Below are 21,728 nucleotides of genomic sequence, written 5' to 3' on the forward strand. Positions count from 1 at the left end.
AGTGACGGGGTCACCGATGGGCAGGGTAAGTGACACGCTTCCGGCACGGCGCTGTTAAATGATTGACAGCAGCATTTTACTGGTTAACAGCCGCAGGTGGATCGCGAACCCACCCGCGGCTGTTGCGGGCACATGTCAGCTGTATAAATCAGCTGACATGTGCCCGGTTCAGTGCGGGCTCACCGCTGGAGCCCTCACTGAACCGGGGGTGATGGCCTGGTGCGTACTATTATGCCCCAGGCTTTAAAGGGGTTAATATTAGTATCATGGCATAAAGTAATTTTGCAGTCAACTATACTAGAGATAGGCAAGTAGCCAAGATACAGGTTAGTGTGCAGGTAATATTACCAGTAGCTTTTCTCTATCATTTTTATACTAAACTTACAAACATTCAGTTTGATTTCTCTCATTTTTCTGCAGCTTTTGATGCTTCAGGTTTTCTTGTTTTTTTATTGAGGAAAAAAAAAAGTTATTGACAACATAATTGATTTCAATGGGATTAACCTCCATTCTGGCAGGGATTTTTCTTTTGTAAAGGTTCCTTATTTTTACCAATGATAGACAAGATTAAAATTGATTTGTGATGCAAGTGTGTGCACTTGATGACCCCGCTCTCCTCCATTAGCCATAGCAAAGTAAGAGTAGTCTCCCACATTGGAGGACCCTGTCCAGAAGTCTCCCGCGGTACTGCTGATTGGGGGCGACTGCTTCAAGAGAAGAGCTTTCACCTTTTCTAAGAGATTACACTAAAGAAAGTCTCTTCTGAGGGAGAAATATGAAAGCAATACCTTCATCTTCTCACTATTGTGAAGCAGCACGTTTCTTAGCTCCTTGGAGACCATGTACAGCTGTTTCTTCTTCCCTTCTTGGGTACGAGTCAAGAGATTCTGCTGTGGAAAAGATGGATCAAGGGCATAGAATTTCCTGCCAATAGAAATTTAATTAGCCGCCAACAACATAAAAAAGGGAAAAAAAAATGCATCAACCTGTATAAAATGGCATGGTAGAGGTTTACTGCCCTATGGAAATAAAGCAATCATGCAATGTGATGACAGAACATAACGTAACTGATGAGATCAAGGCATAAGAGCAGATTAAGGCAGGTGTGCCATCATAGTGGTCACAGAAAGTAACCTGACCAGTGACCAAACGTGTGCAGCCAAAATTTATACCGACAGTTCTAAATATCCGCAGGAAAAGAAAAAACACACGTTCGTGCCCCATTGGGTCATACACCAACACAAGTACACCCATATACTGCATAGGAAGAGCCTTACAGAGAATTCTTCACAATGTGAACCTGAAACATGTCTAAAAGATTTTTTGGCGGATATGATTCACAAGGCTTCGTATATTGTATTCTGCACTAGGAAAAAGCTCACCATGAACGGGATAAGAGCTGCCGCAATGGGCACATCTAGGGGGCACACAAGGGGCGAGGTGCAGCAGGCCCACATTTAATATCCCTTTTTATATGACAACTCTGCTGTAAAAGCACACAATGACTTACTGTATAGGGGGGAAGACTGGATCATCCACTGACAGAAAAACAAAGGGATCTTCCTTGAATCCAAATAATTTCATCTTTTTGGATGGTGGGGGCCTGTACACCGGAAAATAAAACATGTTTAACCCCTTAAGCCCCGGAGCATTTTTCGTTTTTGCATTTTCGTTTTTGCTCCCCTTGTTCCCAGAGCCATAGCGTTTTTATTTTTTGGTCAATATGGCCATGTGAGGGCTTATTTTTTGCGGGACGAGTTGTACTTTTCAACGCCATTACTAGTTTTATCATATCCTGTACGGGAAAACGGGAAAAAAATTCCAAGTGCGGTAAAATTGCAAAAAAAGTGCAATACCACAGTTGTTTTTTATTTATTTTTTTTACCATGTTCACTGAATGCTAAAACTGACCTGTCCTTCTTATTCTACAGGTCATTACGAGTTCATAGACACCAAACATGTATAGGTTCTTTTATATTTAAGTGGTGAAAAAAATTCCAAAATTTGGTAAAAAAAAAAAAATAGCGCCATTTTCTAAGACCCGTAGCGTCTCCATTTTTCGTGATGTGGGGCTGGTTGATGGCTTATTTTTTGCGTGCCAGGCTGACGTTTTTATTGATAACATTTTGGGTAGATCCGATGTTTTGATCGCCCGTTATTGCATTTTATTGCAATTTTGCGGCGACCAAAAAACGTAATTCTGGCGTTTAGAATTTTTTTCTCACTACGCCGTTTACCGATCGGAATAATTCTTTTTTTATATTGATAGATCGGGCGATTCTGAACGCGGCGATACCAAATATATGTATGTGGGTTTTTTTTTTATATATTTTATTTTGAATGGGGCGAAAGGGGGGTGATTTAAACTTTTATATTTTTTTATTTTTTTTTATATTTTTAAAAACTTATTTTTTTTTTTACTTTTTGCATGCTTCTATTGTCTCCATAGGAGACTAGAAGCAGCAACTATCCGATCGCCTCTGCTACATACAGGGGACGAGCAGGTCCCCTGCATGCAGCAGAAATGGTCCTGTGCTATGAGCGCCAACCACTAGGTGGCGCTCATAGCGACAAGATCATGACAACCACAGGCGTCTGCTGCAGACCCTGGGTTGTCATGCACGCCCATCGGCGACCCGCGATCACGTGACGGGGTCGCCGGTGGGCGGGGCTTATGACGCGCTACCCGGAAGCGCGCGTTAAATGCTGCTGTCGGAGATTGACAGCAGCATTTAACTGGTTAACAGCCGCGGGTGGATCGCGATTCCACCCGCGGCTGTTGCGGGCACATGTCAGCTGTAAGAATCAGCTGACATGTGCTCCGTTCAGTGAGGGCTCAGCGCAGCAGCCCTCACTGAACGGAGGGTACGCAAATATGCGTACTAATACGTCCCCGGTAAGTAAGGGGTTAAAGGGGTTTTCCCACAAACAAAGTTCATTTTAATCAATAGATCTTAGAATAATAAGAATTTCCACAATTGGATGTGTTTAAAAATAATGTTCCTGTGCTGAGATAATCTTATAAATGTGCGTCTACTGTGTAATGGCCGTGTCTTACTGTGAAGCAACACGGTCTGGTCATAGCACAGCTCCTGGGCAGGGGAGGAGGCAACAGAGTATACAGACATTACAGCATGAGATGAGGTCGCAAACTATTCTAGGAGGTAAAACATTTTTTAAAAACAGGCAGGGAAATGTTTTACCTCACAAAAAGAATCAGCTGTGATCCCATGCTGTAATGTCTGTATACCCTTTTGCACCCTTCTCTGCCCAGGAGTTGTGGTATGGTCAGACCATGTTCCTGTACAGTCAGACACAGCCATTACACAGTACACAGCAGGGCACATTTATAAGATTATCTCAGCACTGGGACATTTTATTTATGAAAATAAAAGAATATATGTTTGGCTACGCTGATGTCTCCTCCACTCAGCTCCGCCCATATCATGCCAATGAGTATCTGAAGACATGGCTGGATTACAGTACAGATATTATTCAGCTGGAGGAAGTAGGGGAAAAAAAACATAACCCTTTAAGCTGAAATATTACAATTTGTCACTAGTTAGACAGACGTTGCCTTCAGGTACTGGCAGGAACAATTCAGATAATATACAGATGGTAACAGCACCTGCCGAGCATCCTGCATCTTGTTCTCCTAACACCCGGGGTCACAACCTGTGCCTTTTAATACCTCACCCGCACACACTGTCTTTTTTAACAGAATCCGTCTGAGCACAGCCATCTGGTTTGCTTTCCTCCTTCTCTGCATCGTCTGTTTCTGCTGCTGGCTCCGATGCTTTCTCTGTGACATTCCCGGGAACATCAGCAACTACTGGCACACCTGGCATGGCAGCAGGAGCCCGCCGCAGAGCCTGCAAGAAAGCAGGTCATGGTTTCAGGTCATTTATCAGACTACAGCATTACTACAATAGACGAGGGGAGAAAAAGTCTGTGTCACATGTTATCTAGGGTAGAGCAGTAACAACATTCATTATGTGGCACATTATCTCAAGGATACCTAAAAAGAGAAAATATTCAAATTGTCTTCAAAAGGTATTAAAGGGGTTGTGCGGTCTAAAGCTACAAGTCTGCAGTCACTATGTGACTGCAGACTTATGAATCCTCATGTCATGCGCGCTGTGAGGACTCCCCGATGCCAGCAGCGAGCAGTCATGTGACCGCAAGTAAGAGATTTGTATATGTCCGGTCACATTCCGACTAGACTATCCGGCCTTGGTCAATACACTTGCACTGAGTGAGGCTGTATACTGACTAGTCAGCACATAACTGCATGTATGCAAATTGCATACTTGCGGTCATGCGCCCACCGGTGGAGAATCTTCACATCGTGTACTGTGCGCAATATGGTGATTCCCAAGTCTGCAGTCACATAGGGTGACTGCAGACTTGCAGTTTTAGACAAGACAACCCCTTTAAGGCTATGTGCCCACAATGCAGAAATGCTCCGGATTTTTCCTGAGCGTTTCTGCATCTCCCCTGGCAGAAAAAACGCATGCGGATTGTACAAGCGTAATTGAAGCGTTCTTCACTTGCATTTCCGCATGCGGGTTATCAAGCGCTTTCCAAGCGATTTTAGCATCACTTGAGAAGTGCTTGACAACTTGGTCACACTATATAAATCCATGCAAACGGCATGGATTTATATAGTGTGACCAAGTTATAGTAAAAGAATGGTAAAAAATAAATCATAAACATTATACTCACCTTCCGATGGCCCCCGGTCTCCTTATCCAATGCGTCCGGTCTTCGCGGTGTCTCGCGGTTGTGTAAAAGGACCTTCCATGACGTCATTTAGTCATGTGACAGGTCACGCGACCCGTCACATGACTAAATGACGTCATAGCAGGTCACTTTAGACCATCGCAAGCTGCCGGGAAGCCAAGATGCATCGCTATGGAGACCAGGGGCCATCAGAAGGCGAGTTTTTTATTTTAATTCTTTTTTTTTTTTTTTTTTTTTTTTTAACAGGTACTATGGTACCCGGCTCTGGAGAAGAGTCTCCTCTTCTCCAGACCCGGGTACCATCCGCACATTGAATAGCTTAATATCCACATGTGCACATGCAGTCATGCGGATATTAAGAGATTCAATGCAAGTCAATGGCGGCGAAAACGCCGCAATTACGCTAAATAATTGGTAGTGCTGCATTTTTTTCCGCAATGATAATCCGCAGTGGAAATTTCCGCAGCATGTGCACAGCATGCGGATTATCATTGGGGAACATGGCAGGCCTTCTAACATGCGTTTTTTAAGCGTTTCTGCAGCGGAATTTCTGCTGTGGAAACGCTTAAAAAACACATAGTGGGCACACAACTTAAGCGTCTCCAAAAGTAAGAGCTTCATAAAGGCAATTTTATATGCCAATACCACGACCTTCGACGACTGTTTAAACAGATGGCTATAATGGGCTGATGTAGCTCCCAAGTAAGGCACAAGTACTTGGAAGAGCTCCGTTCCCAAAATGGAAATTATATGATCGAATTCAGTTTTCTAGGCTAATAATTGGAATGTATTCATAAAAATAAGATGTTACACAGATCCCTATGGGATACATTTTTTTTTCCACACAACAACAACAAATAAATTTTTATTCATACAGTGCCAACATATTCCGCAGCACTTTACAATTAAGCAGGGACATGTACAGACAAATTCAATACAAGGTAAGACCGTTAAATAGTAGGTAGTAGACCCTGAATAATATTTAGAAGGGAACAGGGAAAAGTTTGTTTATTGAGTAGTTGAGATGGTAGGCTTGTTTAAAGAGATGGGTTTGTAAAGCACGCTTGAAGACGTGGGGGATAGGCATCAGTCGGATCGTCTGGGGTAGTGCATTCCAGAGAACTGGCGCAGCACGAGAGAAGTCTTGGAGACGGAGGTGTGAGGTTCGGATTATGGGGGATGTTAGTCTTAGGTCATTTGTAGAACGGAGGGCAAGTGTAGGGCGATAGACAGAGATGAGAGGCGATATAAGGTGGTGCAGAACTGTGGAGAAATTTGTGGGTGAGAGCAATGGAGTTTATATTGGACTCTGTAGCGAATGTGTAACCAGTGTAATGACTGGCACAAGATGGCAGCATCGGTGAAGCGGCTGGACAGAAATACGACTCTGGCTGCCGTATTCAGGACGGATTGGAGAGGAGAAAGTTTGGAACGAGGGAGACCGATTAGAAGAGAGTTGCAGTAGTCCAGACGAGAGTGAATAAGAGCAACAGTAAGAGTTTTAGCAGTTTTAAAGGTGAGAAAAGGTTGGATTCTGGAGATGTTTTTAAAATACAGGTGACAGGAGCGAGTGAGTGATGGGATATAGGGAATAAAGGAATGGTTAGTGTCAAATATGACCCCAAGGCAGCGGGCGTGCTGCTTGGGAGCTATGGTTGAACCCTCCAAGGTAATTTCAATGTTAGGTAGAGTTAGGTTAGTAGAGGGAAGAAACACAAGAAGTTCCATTTTGGAGAGATTCAGTTTAAGATAGAGGGAGGACATGATGTTAGAGACAGCAGACAGACAATCCTTGGTATTTTGTATTAGGGTAGGGAGGATGTCAGGGGAAGAAGTGTATAATTGGGTGTCGTCAGCATAGAGATGATACTGGAACCCAAATCTGCTGATTGTTTGTCCAATAAGGGCAGTGTATAGAGAGAAGAGGAGGGGGCCTAGGACTGAGACCTGCGGAACTCCCATAGTAAGGGGACGAGGAGAGGAAGAGGAGCCGGCAAAAGAAACAGTGACGGAGCGGTCAGAGAGGTAGGAGGAGAACCAGGAGAGAACGGTTTCCTTGAGGTCAATACAGCGGAGCATAGTGAGGAGGAGCTGGTGATCCACAGTGTCAAATGCAGCAGAGAGATCCAGGAGAATCAGCAGGGAGCAGTGACCTTTGGATTTGGCTGTTAGTAGATCATTAGAGACTTTAGTGAGGGCAGTTTCAGTGGAGTGTAAGGAGCGGAAACCAGATTGTAGAGGGTCGAGGAGAGAGTTATCTGAGAGACAGCGGATTAGACGGGAGTGTACCAAGCGTTCCAGGAGTTGAGAGATGAAAGGAAGATTAGAGACAGGTCTGTAGTTAGCAGTGCAGTTCTGGTCCAGGGATGGCTTTTTAAGTAAAGGGGTTATGATGGCATGTTTAACCCCTTAAGCCCCGGAGCATTTTCCGTTTTTGCATTTTCGTTTTTTGCTCCCCTTGTTCCATAGCGTTTTTATTTTTTGGTCAATATGGCCGTGTGAGGGCTTATTTTTTGCGGGACGAGTTGTACTTTTCAACGCCATTACTAGTTTTACCATATCCTGTACGGGAAAAAAATTCCAAGTGCGGTAAAATTGCAAAAAAAGTGCAATACCACAGTTGTTTATTTATTTTTTTTACCACGTTCACTGAATGCTAAAACTGACCTGCCCTTCTTATTCTACAGGTCATTACGAGTTCATAGACACCAAACATGTATAGGTTCTTTTATATTTAAGTGGTGAAAAAAAATACCAAAATTTGGTAAAAAAATAGCGCCATTTTCTAAGACCCGTAGCGTCTCCATTTTTCGTGATCTGGGGCTGGTTGATGGCTTATTTTTTGCGCACCAGGCTGACATTTTTATTGATAACATTTGGGGTAGATCCGATGTTTTGATCGCCCGTTATTGCATTTTATTGCAATTTTGCGGCGACCAAAAAACGTAATTCTGGCGTTTAGAATTTTTTTATCGTTACGCCGTTTACCGATCGGATTAATTCTTTTTTTATATTGATAGATCGGGCGATTCTGAACGCGGCGATACCAAATGTGTATGTGGGGTTTATTTTTTATTATTTTATTTTGAATGGGGCAAAAGGGGGGTGATTTAAACTTTTATATTTTTTTATATTTTTAAAAACTTTTTTTTTTTTTTTACTTTTTGCTTGCTTCTATTGTCTCCATAGGAGACTAGAAGCAGCAACTATCCAATCACCTCTGCTACATACAGGGGACGAGCAGGTCCCCTGCATGCAGCAGAAATGGTCCTGTGCTATGAGCGCCGACCACTAGGGCGACAAGATCATGACAACCACAGGCGTCTGCTGCAGACCCTGGGTTGTCATGCCCACCCATCGGCGACCCGCGATCACGTGACGGGGTCGCCGATGGGCGGGGCTTATGACGCGCTACCCGGAAGCGCGCGTTAAATGCTGCTGTCAGAGATTGACAGCGGCATTTAACATGTTAACAGCCGCGGGTGGATCGCGATTCCACCCGCGGCTGTTGCGGGCACATGTCAGCTGTAAGAATCAGCTGACATGTGCTCCGTTCAGTGAGGGCTCAGCGCAGCAGCCCTCACTGAACGGGCAGTACGCAAATATGCGTACTAATACGTCCCCGGTAATTAAGGGGTTAAATGAGGAGGGAAAGATACCTGAAGAAAGGGAGAGGTTAAATATTTTAGGCAGGTGAGTGGTGACCACGGTGAGAAAGACTGCAGGAGATGTGAAGGAATGGGGTCACTGTTGCAGGTTGTAGGCCGAGAAGTGAAGAGCTGGGTAACTTCTTCTGTAACAGGCTCAGAGAAGGCAAGTGAGCTTGAAGTGTGGCAGGGAAGGGGATCCAGGCACTGGGGAGATTGGGTTGAGATGTCCTGATGGATGTGGTTGTTTTTTACTAGGAAATAAATGGCCAGATCCTCTTTGCGGAGGTTGGTGATGGGGGCTTGTGCTTTAGGGTTCAGGAGCGAGTTTAAGGTTTCAAAAAGTCATTTTGGATTGTTGGATAGTGAAGTGATGAGGGTGGTGAAGTAGGATTGTTTGGCCAGATGAAGGCAGAGTTATAGGTTTGGAGCATAAACTTAGTGGATTTTCTCCACTAACGCTCAGAACACCTTGAGCAAAGCTGAAGAAAACGTGTTTGTATCGTCTGCCAGGGCGGCCATTGTCTGTGTGGGGTCTTTCTGCGTATAGAAGGCGCTGCTTCATCTAGGGCACTACTCTTCAGTGTATAGTATACTGAATAGGTAATTCTCATTTGATACTCTGCTGTGAAAACTTATCTGAGAAGCCAACTGAATAACATTGGTCAGTGTGCTGTCTGATTTTTAATAGGAAAGTGCATGTCTATATAACATGCTTGTCTGAACGAGCCCTTAAACTCCTGCAGGTTGACAACAGGAAGACCCAGATGAAAATGAGCTGTATGAGACTGTAAATCAAGACCAGGCTTAATGCATTTGCAAGGTAACTTTTCTGTCATGTAGGGTACTTGGGCCTATAAACATCACACATTTCATTTAATAATCTGTCCCTCAATTGTGCAGAAAATCATCTTTATTCGGCGCACCCCTGGCGTGGCCAAGCTATTAAGCGCCCCATTCCTGCCATTGCCTTTGCATGCCTCGCTGCCTTAATTGTCATCGCTAGTCCCTTTGAAGCGAGCACTGTCGCCTAATTAGCATATTGGATTAAAGAGAATTTTCAGTAGTAAGGAGAAGCAGATTAAGTGAAAAGTGCAATTTTTATAGGGGCTGTGTAATATATAGATAAATGGATAGCTTACAATTTATTTTGGGGTTGATAGATTCCCTTTAACATGCTGTAATTTAGGAAACAAAAATCCACCCCAACGTTAAAATTGGTGATAGATTGGCCAATAGTAAGGTATAGAAATAGCAATAGCTTGGGGTGAGGCTACTTGGAAAGCAAAATACGGATGTGTAAAATTGCTTTACAGAAACATTACCATTTTTTATTGCAACAGATGCTATTGGAGAGCTGACAAAAGGAATTGAAATTTACAACCGATATGGCTGCAAGTCCATTAATCTTGTGTGGTATACCTATTTTATTATAGGTTTTACTCTGTATGGAATGACCCGTCAGCTTTAACACCCACACCCCCTAGAAGGACACTTTCTATCTGCTAGGCCAGTTGTTCATTATGTATAGGTTTGGCATATGCATTTTCCTGGTATCTATAAAGTATGAACAGAGCTTAAAAAGGTGTTGTCTGGGTGCATATACAATTTGCCTAGAGGACTGGATATGTAAAAAAAATTCCAAACTCCGTCATACCCCCCAACCAGCATCCACCTGGATCCAGCCTAGGTTGCTCTGTGATGTCACCGTTCCACCAGGCGCCAGACTGCTGCAGCCAATCACAAGCCAGAGTGGTCCAGCGGTAGATGTAACAGTGACATTAGCGCTCTATGTCTCAGCAGAGGGGCCCGTGCCGGTTCCAGGTGGATGCCAGTAGATAAGTATAACAAAAAGTTTGCCATTTGCTTACATATCCAGTTCTCTGGGCAAACTTTTTTTTAATACTGCCCACGCAACCCTATTTAATTCAGAAGTGGCAAACAAATGGTCAGCGGTTCCTCTTCTCATTTTTGGAAAATCTCAATAAACACACAAATGTTCAGCTAAAATTAATCAACAAAATTCTAAACCTAAATGTTCACAATATTTGATTATGGCTCACCTTGGGCTGTCTTCTGTTCCAAGGCATGGGAGCCTTCTTTATTAATACAGCTACAAAAAACCCACCAGTGTTCTGATGATGTGGCAATATCCTTAGGCTGAGAAAAGGAAATAGAAAAAGTAACTTCTTGGCACCAGAATAGTGCAAAACATTTTTTGGCATAATAATTTGGCATGTCTGATCATGTATCATTTTCCGCTTTAGGTAATACAATCTCCTGGACCATCAGATTATCCCACAATGAAATAAGGTTGCAAACACTGTATCTCCTAAGGAGCAGGCTCGCGCTACCTTAGGGTTCCGGTATATTTTACTCAGATCTTACATTCACTACCTACAACTGTTTCTCTAAAACATCTCAAGATTTTGCCCTTTACCCTTGAAACTGCAAAAACTCTCACTGTTGATCTGATTCATTCTATCTGAACTCTCCCCTCTCCAATCCATCCTGAATGCAGCAGCCAGGAATATATTTCTAACCAGCTGCTGCACCCTGTGCCAGTCATTGCACTGGTTGCCCATCTGCTAGGATAAGGAACAAACTTATCACACCACAAAGCTCTTTGTAATTCTAAACACCCAACATCTCCTGTCTCAGGTCTGTCCACCACATTTCCTCTGCTCTCCATGCTGCTAATGATCTATAATTGCGTTGATCTAGAAAAGCATTGCGGCTTTAAAAGTCTCCTCACCGTGAAGAGCTTAGCATGTCACTCTCCGCAAGGAGAAATTTTACTCCTTATATACCAGTCTGACACTTCTCACTCAGCCAAACCAGAACTCACACTTTACATTGACGAGGGGTAGAACCCCGAAACAGTGTCTGCAAATTGAGTTTCTGGTTCTGACTTATATCCCAAGTCATATGACAAGGCTCGTTAAAGGGTCACTATTAACTTTTAGGATTTCTACTTCCTGTAGGTGGCGCTAGAGTTCTAGTCCTCTTCCTCTCTGAAGAGACAATTTTTACTCTGTAATGTAGGATACTGTTTGTACAAGTACCCTATGGATTGTGAAGTGCTGTGGAATATGTTGGAGCTATAGAAATAAAATTACCACCACCTTCGAGGTGGATTTTCAAGACAAAAGATCATCATTAAATACCTCACTGAACTACTACTTATCCCTTTTACTGTTGTGTGTTCAGAACACTTGGACCCTCAGTGGTTCTACTGAACCAAAACCTACAACATAATGGAGATTTAAGAACTTCCGCTTAGTAAAAGCTAACGAGAAATAAGAAGTTCCCAGTCTCTCACAGCTTTGTTGCAACAATTCACAACACTCGCGACTGGTTACCATCCAACACCAATCACACATGCAAAAAACATACAGTTCACAGGACAATATTAAAGGGGGTGTCCAGGACTTAACATGCTACGAATATAGGCAATGTATGGGGTTGTACACAGCAGCCTCAGACACTATGTACTGAGTTTTCTCCTCCATTCACTAGAATAAACAGAAGTACTCGGCAGCAGCCAAAATGTAATTTATGGGGCTGCTGTGTTTTCGGGTGTCCGCCCCCAATTATTTCTTATTAATGATCTATCTAATGGATAGGTCATCATTTATTAAGTCCTGGACAGTCCCTTCCCAATATTTGCAATATATGTATGCAAAAAGTTAAAGACATACGGAGCGAGCTCAAAAGTGGAACTTGTGGCAAATACAGCTGGGAGCATCCTAAACTGCTGGGATTGGAGATAAAAGGGCCAGAATTGGATTTAAACCCCTTGGTGCCCTGGACAATAAGCACGATGACTGCCCTGTCTAATGGAGGCCCCCCCCCCCAGGTCTGCCATGTCTGTCTCCTCCAAAAAATTAGATCAAAAAGTCATGTATATTATCTCAAATTACACTACAGTGGGAAAGGGTTAATCGTATTACTAGTAATGCAATAACGGCTGCGTACCAACGATGCAAGTTCATTTCTTTCATCTTCAGTTCATCTCCAGGAAACATGGTAGGTCGGATCTGGGTATGTCTACTTGTGGGCACATCTTCCCACCGGTCAAACCACTGACCTTCTTTGGTCATTACCTGTTAAAGAGAGAGGTTTTGGTCTTTATTTCTGCGCTTCATTATATTACTGGTATAGTGACAGCTGACGTTTGTGATGAGAAGAGAGGAATAGCAGTCAAAGTAAAGTGAAACCCTAGTCTGTGGTACATGGGTTGCAGAACATCTGCCATATTAAATAGGCATACACACATTTACATGAAAAACCACTTGCCTTCCAATGGGTTATCCCAGGCATCCACTTTAAGCCGGGAAGCTCTGAGGATACATCAGCTAGCTCAAGAGATCCTTAAAAAAAAATGAGAACACAGCAATAATTTATCATAAATTAAGATTAGATTAATATAATCAAAAAGGTTGTCTACTACTCGGACAACCCCTTCTGAATATCCATGTTTCCCCCCAGTAAAATAATAACACTTATACTCACCGACAATGCCAGCCCTGTTCCAGCGGTGTCTACACTGACACTCCCAGGGCTCGCGTGACATTATGTGCAGCCAATGAGTGCTGACTTCACTCTCCTCTCCTACAGACAAATCAAGACATCCAGAGGAAGAGAGAGGGCAGCGGCAGCTCTCACTGCCTTAATATGTCTATGTCCGTTGGAGACGAAAGTGAAGCCTGCACTGATAGGCTGCAGGGATAGCATGACATAATGACACGCAAGCCCCCGGGAGTGTTTATGCAGACACTGCTGGACCAGGGCCGGCACCATCAGTGAAAATAAGTATTACTTTACTCTGGGGAAACATAAGGATTCAGAAGCAGTTGTCTAGAGTAGTGGACAACCCCTTTAAAAAGGTTATTCCCATCTTATGATACTTTGCATAATTGATTTTATTAAAATTTGCAGCCGTTCTTTAAATATTAGCATTATTTCTTACAGCTCATTGCCTAGGAGACCATCCACTGCTGCATTCAAGCTTGTAAGCAATGAGCTGAAACTGGCCAGGATTAAGAGGTAACCACATGCTTCAGCAATCCTGGCCAGCTTCAAAACAGTGCTTACAAGCTCAATAGAAAAAGAGCTTGTAAGCATTGTGCATGTTCTGCCATCTAGAAGTAGTGGTCAGTCTCCAAGACAACGAACTGTAAATAAAAGACAAGTAATTTCAAGAACTGCTGCAAATTTTAATAAATTACAAAATTTCTTATATTTACAAGTACTATCCGATAATATGGGAATAACCTTTTAATAGCAATGTGGAAACACTGATTGTGTAATGTGTCACTTAATGGGCTGCTTGATGTAGTTTTGATAAAATCACTGTTTTATGTGCAGCAGATCATCACTAGAGGACTTGTAAACCTGCTGTCATGTAGTCCTGCATATCGTGAGCCCTCTATAACCCCCACCACCACTGATTGGGAGCTTTCTGCCTTTGAAGTGTACACACAAAGATGTCAATCAGTGGTAGGGGCGTCTTATACAGGGCTAAGCATTAGAGAACTGGTAGATCTACAACAGAAAAAAACAACTGATTTTTATCACAACCACAGCAGGCAGCCCAGTAAGTGGCAAATCACTGCAATCAGGGTCTCTGCCCCTACCTCACTTCTCATAGATGGGGGAGCAAATATTTAGTGACAGATTCCCTTTAATTATTAAAATGTAGATCTACCATAGTCTTAACTGTGAATTAGTCTCTAGTGTGGTACTCGTCTACTGGTTGTTTTTTCAAGGTTATTTCAGATATTATAGAATTAAGTAGCGCCGCTGAACACCATTGATACCGTTTGACACCTGTATACCAAAGCTGTAAGCGTGTTGGAGAAGGGGGATTTAGGAGGATATCTGGACCTGCTTAAATAGACGGTGGATGCGGTAAAGTGCATTTAATTGATTTTCAACCCATAACATGGCCTACAAAACTATAACATCCACGGATATATCAAGGGTAACATTCTGTACTCCAGCTAATGGCTAGAGCCGTTTCCTCGGCACATTTTGCAGGCATTAGGAGGTGTTTGTGTGTTACAAGACGGAGGGTGCTTGGCCTTGCCTTCGCTTTTCTCCAGCAGGGAGGCAATAACCGCTTCATCTTCAATGGGATTCAGAGAGCACGTTGAATACACCATCCTTCCCCCTTCTGCCAGCTGTTCAACACCACGGGTAGCAATCCTAATCTGCAACCTAGAAAAAGGAAAATGAAGGTTAACAACAACTTAAAGCAGATTTCAAAAGATTTTTGCAGAACAGCACTGCAGGCTGTAAGACTTATCCACTGACATCAACTGAATGAATTAATAAATTAACACTTCCCATCAACATGAGGGAACTAGACCTACAAATGATTAAAAAAAAAAAAAACAAGAACACAATGCAATAAAGTTTAAAACATTAATTTCTAGTGTAGTTACGGATCACATTGGAACGGTATTTTAACTCCATTTTTGCAGTATAGATAGTAACATGACATTTAACATTTTCTATATAACTATTCAATATAATAAGAGCACTCAAATAGCTATAGGAACAAAGTAAAGGTCTGATCACAATACTTTTGTACAGGGCCCTTATTACTGCAAACAGCCGTGTAGAAACACGTCATTTAACACCTTTCCAGGTACAGCGGTGACATATCTAAGTCTTCTATCCATGAAAAAAAGAGCACATAGATGTCCAAAAACATACTGATAGGGAGTGTAGATTGTGAGCCCCAATGGAGACAGTGCCCATAATGTCTGTAAATTGTCTGAATTGTAAAGCGCTGCGGAATATGTTGGCGCTATATAAACAAAAAAATAATTAATAATTGTTAACACAAAAGGGGGAAATCAGGAGTCCTCTACTTTTAAGAGTGGGTCCAACACTAAAAGTCCCAATATTTTCATGCCCGCCACTTAATGTTACATTTTCCAAATTATATTTTGGCACAGATCTGGTGATGCCAGCCAAGAGAAAGGGTGGCAGTGTCAAAATTGTATGTCATTCAGTAGCGAGCGGCCGCTGCGTGAGCTATGCGGCACCCAAGCGCTGCACACAAGAGAGAGGGATGAGCGCAAGCCTGTGCAGACGCTGTGTGCGTGCTTGTTCAGCTCCCGCAGAGTCAATGCGGACGTGCAGGGCCGGGGGATTCAATTCAGGAACACTGACTCCGGTCAAGTGAGTGCGGTCAAACTAACAAGACGCGTGGCATATTGGAGGGGCGGAATAGCACACGCACTCCTTGGCCATGCATACGCAATAAAACCATTTTCTGTACAATTAAAGTCTATTTTTTTGGTCAGTGCACTTGAGATAGGCTTCTCTCTCTTGGAGTCCTGAAGTTTATCTGGCACGCCACTGTCAGACTTAGATCTTTTGGTTTAATTTGAACGTCCTTAGCCATAGTCTCGTAACCTTCTAGTTCACAGGAGATGGCGGTGCAGGTGTGACGGGCAGCTAAGGAAATGGGTTGATCTTGTGGGCTTCCCGTGATATCACTATCAGACAATCCTATGTTTGACCACCTGCCAACACTGGTGGACAATCACTTTCGGAAAGCACATAATGTTAACACCCTTGACGTTTATATGGGAAACACTATTAGGACATTTTCACAAATAAAGGACGGTCATAATTTACCCAAGTCATCTTTCTACAGATATTCACAACTGCGTAGTGCCCTCCATAGTCCGTTCCCCAACATTGATAGTTCAATCTCACATTTCCTACTAATAGGTGTACTCAATTCAGTTAGCTAGCTGTAGAAGTGAAGTGGAGGCCATAGATCCCACACCTGAAAGCAGAGGACTGGGAGGAGGCACTGGAATCTCCATTACATGGCTCTCCTGCGGCAAATAACATTGGTGTAGAAAGAAAAATTGGGTCATCCTGCCATTTATCCACAAAAATACTGCAGAAGATGGGTGGACCATCTCATGACAGATGCCACCATTGTAGGTCACCTGGTGCCGACTTATCGCACATAGCATAGGGATGTCCTTATAGCCAATCATTTTGGTAGCAAGTGTTGGGGGAATCCTAAGAAAAAAAATTCACAGACTCCTATCCCACATACACCAGAGGTCTGCACCGTAGCTGCCTCTTACAGGAAACACTATTCCTTGCACATATAGCAATCGCAGTAAGGAAGGTGGGATATAAACTTCCATCTTTTACCCAATGCAAACAAAAAAAAAGGTGGTAAATGCAGTCATATCATAGGAGAACAAAGGGGCCGATTCATCAAAGCTTTTCCAACAGGAATCTAGCAAAGTTGCACAAAAATGTTGCGACCTTTCTTGTTTTCATGCTAGTTTAAATCAATTCCGAAAAATAGGCAGAACCGGGGCAGAATGTGGCGTGCCTATGCCTGCCCCTCAAATTCATCAATCGTGACGGCGTCTCTTACATTAGAAGTGCTATTCCAATCCCTGACTGGATTCATTTCTGGTGAAGCGCGTGACACTGAGAAAATGCGGAACTCATTACCTGGTGTGCGCTTCATAATAAATTCGGTACATCGGACTTCAGCGTGCCCTTTATTGCGTGCGCAATGCCAGTCATAATAAATCAGCCCTATAGTGCTTAAATGCAGAAATTGCCCACAGACGTTCTCTAAGGTTTGAGGCGTGTGGTGAGCCTCACCTCTGGCTGCTTGTCCTCCTGGCCTCCAGCCTTGCTTGAACTTGTTGATCCAGGGAACTAGTCAGATTGCATTATGTGGAGTCGAGAAGGAATTTTCCTCCCAATAAGGAGCCATTAGCATCTGCCCCATATGGTTTTTGCCTTTCTCTAAAAGTGTTTCCCAAACTCCAGTCCTTCCGGCCCCCCAAAAGATCAGGTTTTCAGGATTTCCTTAGTATTGCACAAGTGATGGAATTATTATGAAGACATCAGGAATTCGCTCACCTGTGCAATACTATGGAAATTCTGAAAACATGTCGGGGGGTCGTGAGGACTGGAGTTTGGGAAACAATGCCTTAGATCAACATGTTAGCTTATAGGTTTAACTTGATGGACTTAAAGAGGTTGTCCACTACTTTTTCATTGATGATCTATTGTTTAAGATAGGTCATCAACGTGTGATAAGTCGGGGTCCGACAACAGGCACCATCGCCGATCAGCTGTTATCGGAGTTGCCGGCCACCAGTATTCACTTGTCAGTGTTGATTTGAATAGGAGGTGGATGTGTAGTACCCTGTGGCGGCCACTACCAGAAGACTAAGCAGCTCCGCACTTGAGAATTTCCGGCTGGCGCCACAGACACCGGTAACAGCTGATCACACTTGAGGACCTATCCTAAGGTTAGGTCATCAATGAAAAAATAGTAGACAACATTCTTTAAGTCTACCTTCAAACTAAAAAAAACTATGAAATTATGAAACTCAATACAGTGTGTTGGGGTGTTGGATTTATAAACTGAAAGAAATGCTTAATCTGCTGTTTGTTTTACAAACCACATGTACTCATTTGTTATACTATAGCCTTAAAGGGCTTTTCCCACAAACAAACAGCATTTTAATTAAACAGATCTTGGAATAATAATACATTTCACATTTGGATGTGTTAACAATAAAATGTTCCTGAGCTGAGATAATCTTATAAATGTGCCCCTGCTGTGTACTGTGTAATGGCTGTGGCTCACCTTACAGGAACATGGTCTGATCATCCCACATCTCCTGGCCAGGAGAGGAAGCAAAAGAGTATACAGATATTACGCAGCTACTGTTTCCTGTGAGGTAAAACAAGTTTAAAAACAGACAGCAAAAGTTTTAACTCACAAAGAATCAGCAGCGATCTCATGCGGTCCTGTCTGAATACTCTTTTTGGCGTCCTTCCCCGGCCAGACTTTGACCATGAACTGGAGCAGCTCTGCTGGTCAGACACAGCCATTACACAGTACACAGCAGGGGCACATTGATAAGGTTATCTCAGCACAGGGACATTATTTTTCAACACATTCAATTGTTGAAGTTATTATTCCAAGATCTATTGATTAAAATGTACTTTGCTTGTGGGAAAACCCCTTTAAACTTTGAGTTTAGTAAATCAGTAAAAGGAGTTTAAAAAAAAAAAAAGTGAATTCCATGCTGCAAGTATGTATGTTGTAGTGACTCCTCCTTTTAAGTACAGCATGTGATGCAGAATGATGTAGCTTTTTTTATTTTATCTTTGTTTTTGATCCCTTGGGGGTCACACTGATCATTAGAACGTTCTAGCATTAGGGTCCCTAGTCTTCAGACACTCATCACCGATCCTCTCCCATGTATAGCGACACTAAAGTTAATCACATTGCTGTAAAATCTGAGATGGATTCCTATTTCCATTCTTGGACTCTACTTCTATGATCTAGCATAAGGACTCACTTTAATTGCCACTCTTAGCACTTTTTGTGACAGAATGATGACCATTTCAACTTCGTCACTACACTAGGTTTGCAATGATCAAGTGCCAACTCAATCTCTATAAAGTGTATATATGAACATTTACCGTAAAGGAGTGGACATGTCTGACTTCAGACCCCCCCCAACCCTTACAATTTCCATAATATACAGCCAGAACATGTGGAATTTCAAATGGACCATTTAAATGAATAGCCAAGAAACACACAAGTGGGTCTGCGACCTCTGACACTTAAAGGGGATCCCCTATCCAATGTTCTTATGGACAAACAAGGAAAATGGAAAGTAGCTGTACAGTATTGATACTATGTCGTCTCACACTAATGTCCAAATGGCAAGTGTGGATTTGATTCAGATTTTTGGTGACTTCACATGGATAATGCTAGTGTTTGTATGAACAAATCCATCATTATATGCAATACTGTTTACAGTACTAACAAGAATGGATGTCACATAATTGTAACGATTAAAGAACTGAGATAAACAGATGGATCTTTTGGATGACTAGTAAAAAAATTAAAGAGTACAATGACTTGTGCTGTTCTTACAGTAAGCTGAAGCATGAAGAGGTGATCCTATATTAAATGTCAAGTCTGAGTATTAAAGGGAATCTGACAGTAGGATCGTCCCTCCTAAGTCGCCTGGGGTATGTAGGTCATAGGAAGCTGAATAAAATGATACCTTGATATCTGCGATCTGATGTCTTATTCCAGAGTAATCCACGTTTTTCTTCTATGTAAATTGGCTGCGAAGAGCTATGGACTGGACTTAGATCTCCCTGAGAATCTGCCTCCTGAGCTTACCATAAAAAGAATCTGTCAGCAGGTTTCTGCTATGTAATCTGAGGACAGCATGGGGTAGGGGTTAAAACACAGATTTCAACAATGTCACTGATCATGCTGTGTGCTGTTATTTACTTACAATGAAGGTTTTATCACTAGGAGACTGTCAATGCCAGGTTTGATGTGCACAGCTGCGCCCCCTCCTCTGATAAGCAGCTCACTGTCAATAGACTATTTACATACAGAGCCTGGTGGGGGCAGGGTTAACTTTCTCAGCTCTGCTTCATACTAAATCTAAAACTCTAATTGTGTCAGAACTGCTGCACCCAGTAATCTAAGTGATACATCGTTGGATTCAGGGTCTTTTTGCATATAATCATGCTGCTCTCAGACGATGTAACAAAAACCTGCTGACAGATTCCCTTTAAATGAAAGGGGTAATACCAGTGTGAGATATGTAGTTGAAGAGAGCAGACTGTCAGTCATTACTTGTCTCACGCTGGTAACACTCCCTTTAATTTAAAATAAATTCTGGAGGCAGATTCTCAGGGAGATCTGTGTCCGGCCCATAGATCTTCTTAAAAGATTTTATATGCAGGGCAAGCGAACAATCGTTTATAGCACCTATATATACGAACATCGCAGATTCCAGTCATTATATCTTTACAAATGCTTTGTATTCATGAAGAGATTGTCCCCCTCTCCCATCCTGCTCATTAAAGTTTGATGTACAGTATTTACTTTACTCACTTATATAGCGCCATCATATTCTGCTTTACAGATGATAGCGCTGCTACCCCCAAGTAGTCCACCCTCAGTACCTGTAGCGGTGTGAATGAGGTTTTTCCCAGTTGTCAAAGTCATTTTGCTACCGCTGTAAATGATGCCCATGTGTATGATGTCCGTTCCTAGTGTCCATTCCTGAGCATGCGCAGTGAAGCCAGGTGTAGTATCCCGCTGTGCAATCCCAGGAGGCAATAGTGATGCTCAGGAAGGGAGAGGACATGGCAGGCATGTGCGAGATTTCACGGGTTACCTTTAACTTAACAGAGGGACAGCACTAAGGGACACACCTATCTTTTTTTTTTTTTTTTAATCTTAAAGCATTCATATAGGTTTTGTGCTCCAAATTCTTCAAAATAGAGACCATGGTTCATAAGTTTTGTGCAAAATCAAAAATGTTGTTAATATTTCTCATCTCTTACCTTTGTTTTGCAAGCTCCTTAGAGCAAAAAAGTCACATGATCTGCTAAAATGCCCCAAAATTTGCATCAAAATTTCAGATGTACATAAAATCATTCCAGTGGGGGGAATTAACTGAATTACATGTGAGCAGAAAGGTCACAACTGATTCATCAGCCGGAAAAAAATAGTGAACATATAAAAAAAAAAAAAAAAAAAAAAAAAAAAAAAAAAAAACACAGGCAAACACAAAATAGACAAAAAAAGCGCAAATTAAAGAGTAAAGAAAAGAAAATGATCGGGGTCCCAAGTGATTGGATCCTTTTAACAGGGTTGTCTTCCCTTTAGGGATCAATTTCTTTTTTTCTCAGGTAAGCGAATGTGTTTTGGGCTAAAGAGCATTTTTGTAATTGGGTTCCATTAATAATTTTGCACAGTTAACCTTATATTGTCTCTTTGTTGCTTTGTCTATTGGTGGCTTCAGAATGAGATAACTGAGAAACAGTCAGTGAGCTTGTTCTGAAGATCTAATGGGAGAGTTTCTAGCTGTTATCTGTCTTTTACTGAGCTCCTCGCAGCTGATCTATGACCATAGAGAAACCTTAAAGCGCACCTGTCAGCAGGATTGTGCTCAATAAACTACATACACTGTCATCAGGTGGGCGACAGTACACTGATTAATATGATACCTGGGTTGATGAAATCCGTCCTGTGGTTGTTGTGTAATCTTTACTTTCAGTGTGGAGATAATGATATGCTCATGCTTCGGGGTGGCCTGTGGGGGGCGCTCTATCTGGTGCTCTGCTTACATATTCATCTGTATGCTCTTATTACAGCTCACTGTGCCTTCACTGACCTGTCTCCTATTTTACCTATTCCCCCATACTAGATGCATTATGTAAAATAGGAGACAGGTCAGTGAAGGCACAGTGAGCAGCCATAAGAGCATACAGATG

The 21,728-nt window shown here is 42.4% G+C and overlaps 1 protein-coding gene across 1 annotated transcript in view; it reads right to left on the reverse strand.

The window, feature by feature from the left end:
• The window catches only part of NSUN2 (NOP2/Sun RNA methyltransferase 2), a 56,579-nt gene that overhangs the window by 6,925 nt on the left and 27,926 nt on the right, over positions 1–21,728 (reverse strand). The window contains 7 exon segments of the mRNA XM_073678614.1: positions 789–924; positions 1,511–1,603; positions 3,697–3,872; positions 10,454–10,550; positions 12,369–12,496; positions 12,690–12,763; positions 14,482–14,612. Of these exon segments, the coding sequence (XP_073534715.1) occupies positions 789–924; positions 1,511–1,603; positions 3,697–3,872; positions 10,454–10,550; positions 12,369–12,496; positions 12,690–12,763; positions 14,482–14,612 (835 nt within the window).

This window comes from Phyllobates terribilis, unplaced genomic scaffold (assembly GCF_046119375.1).
Source record: "Phyllobates terribilis strain yellow unplaced genomic scaffold, ASM4611937v1 Scaffold_4__5_contigs__length_816908805, whole genome shotgun sequence".
NCBI lineage: Eukaryota > Metazoa > Chordata > Amphibia > Anura > Dendrobatidae > Phyllobates > Phyllobates terribilis.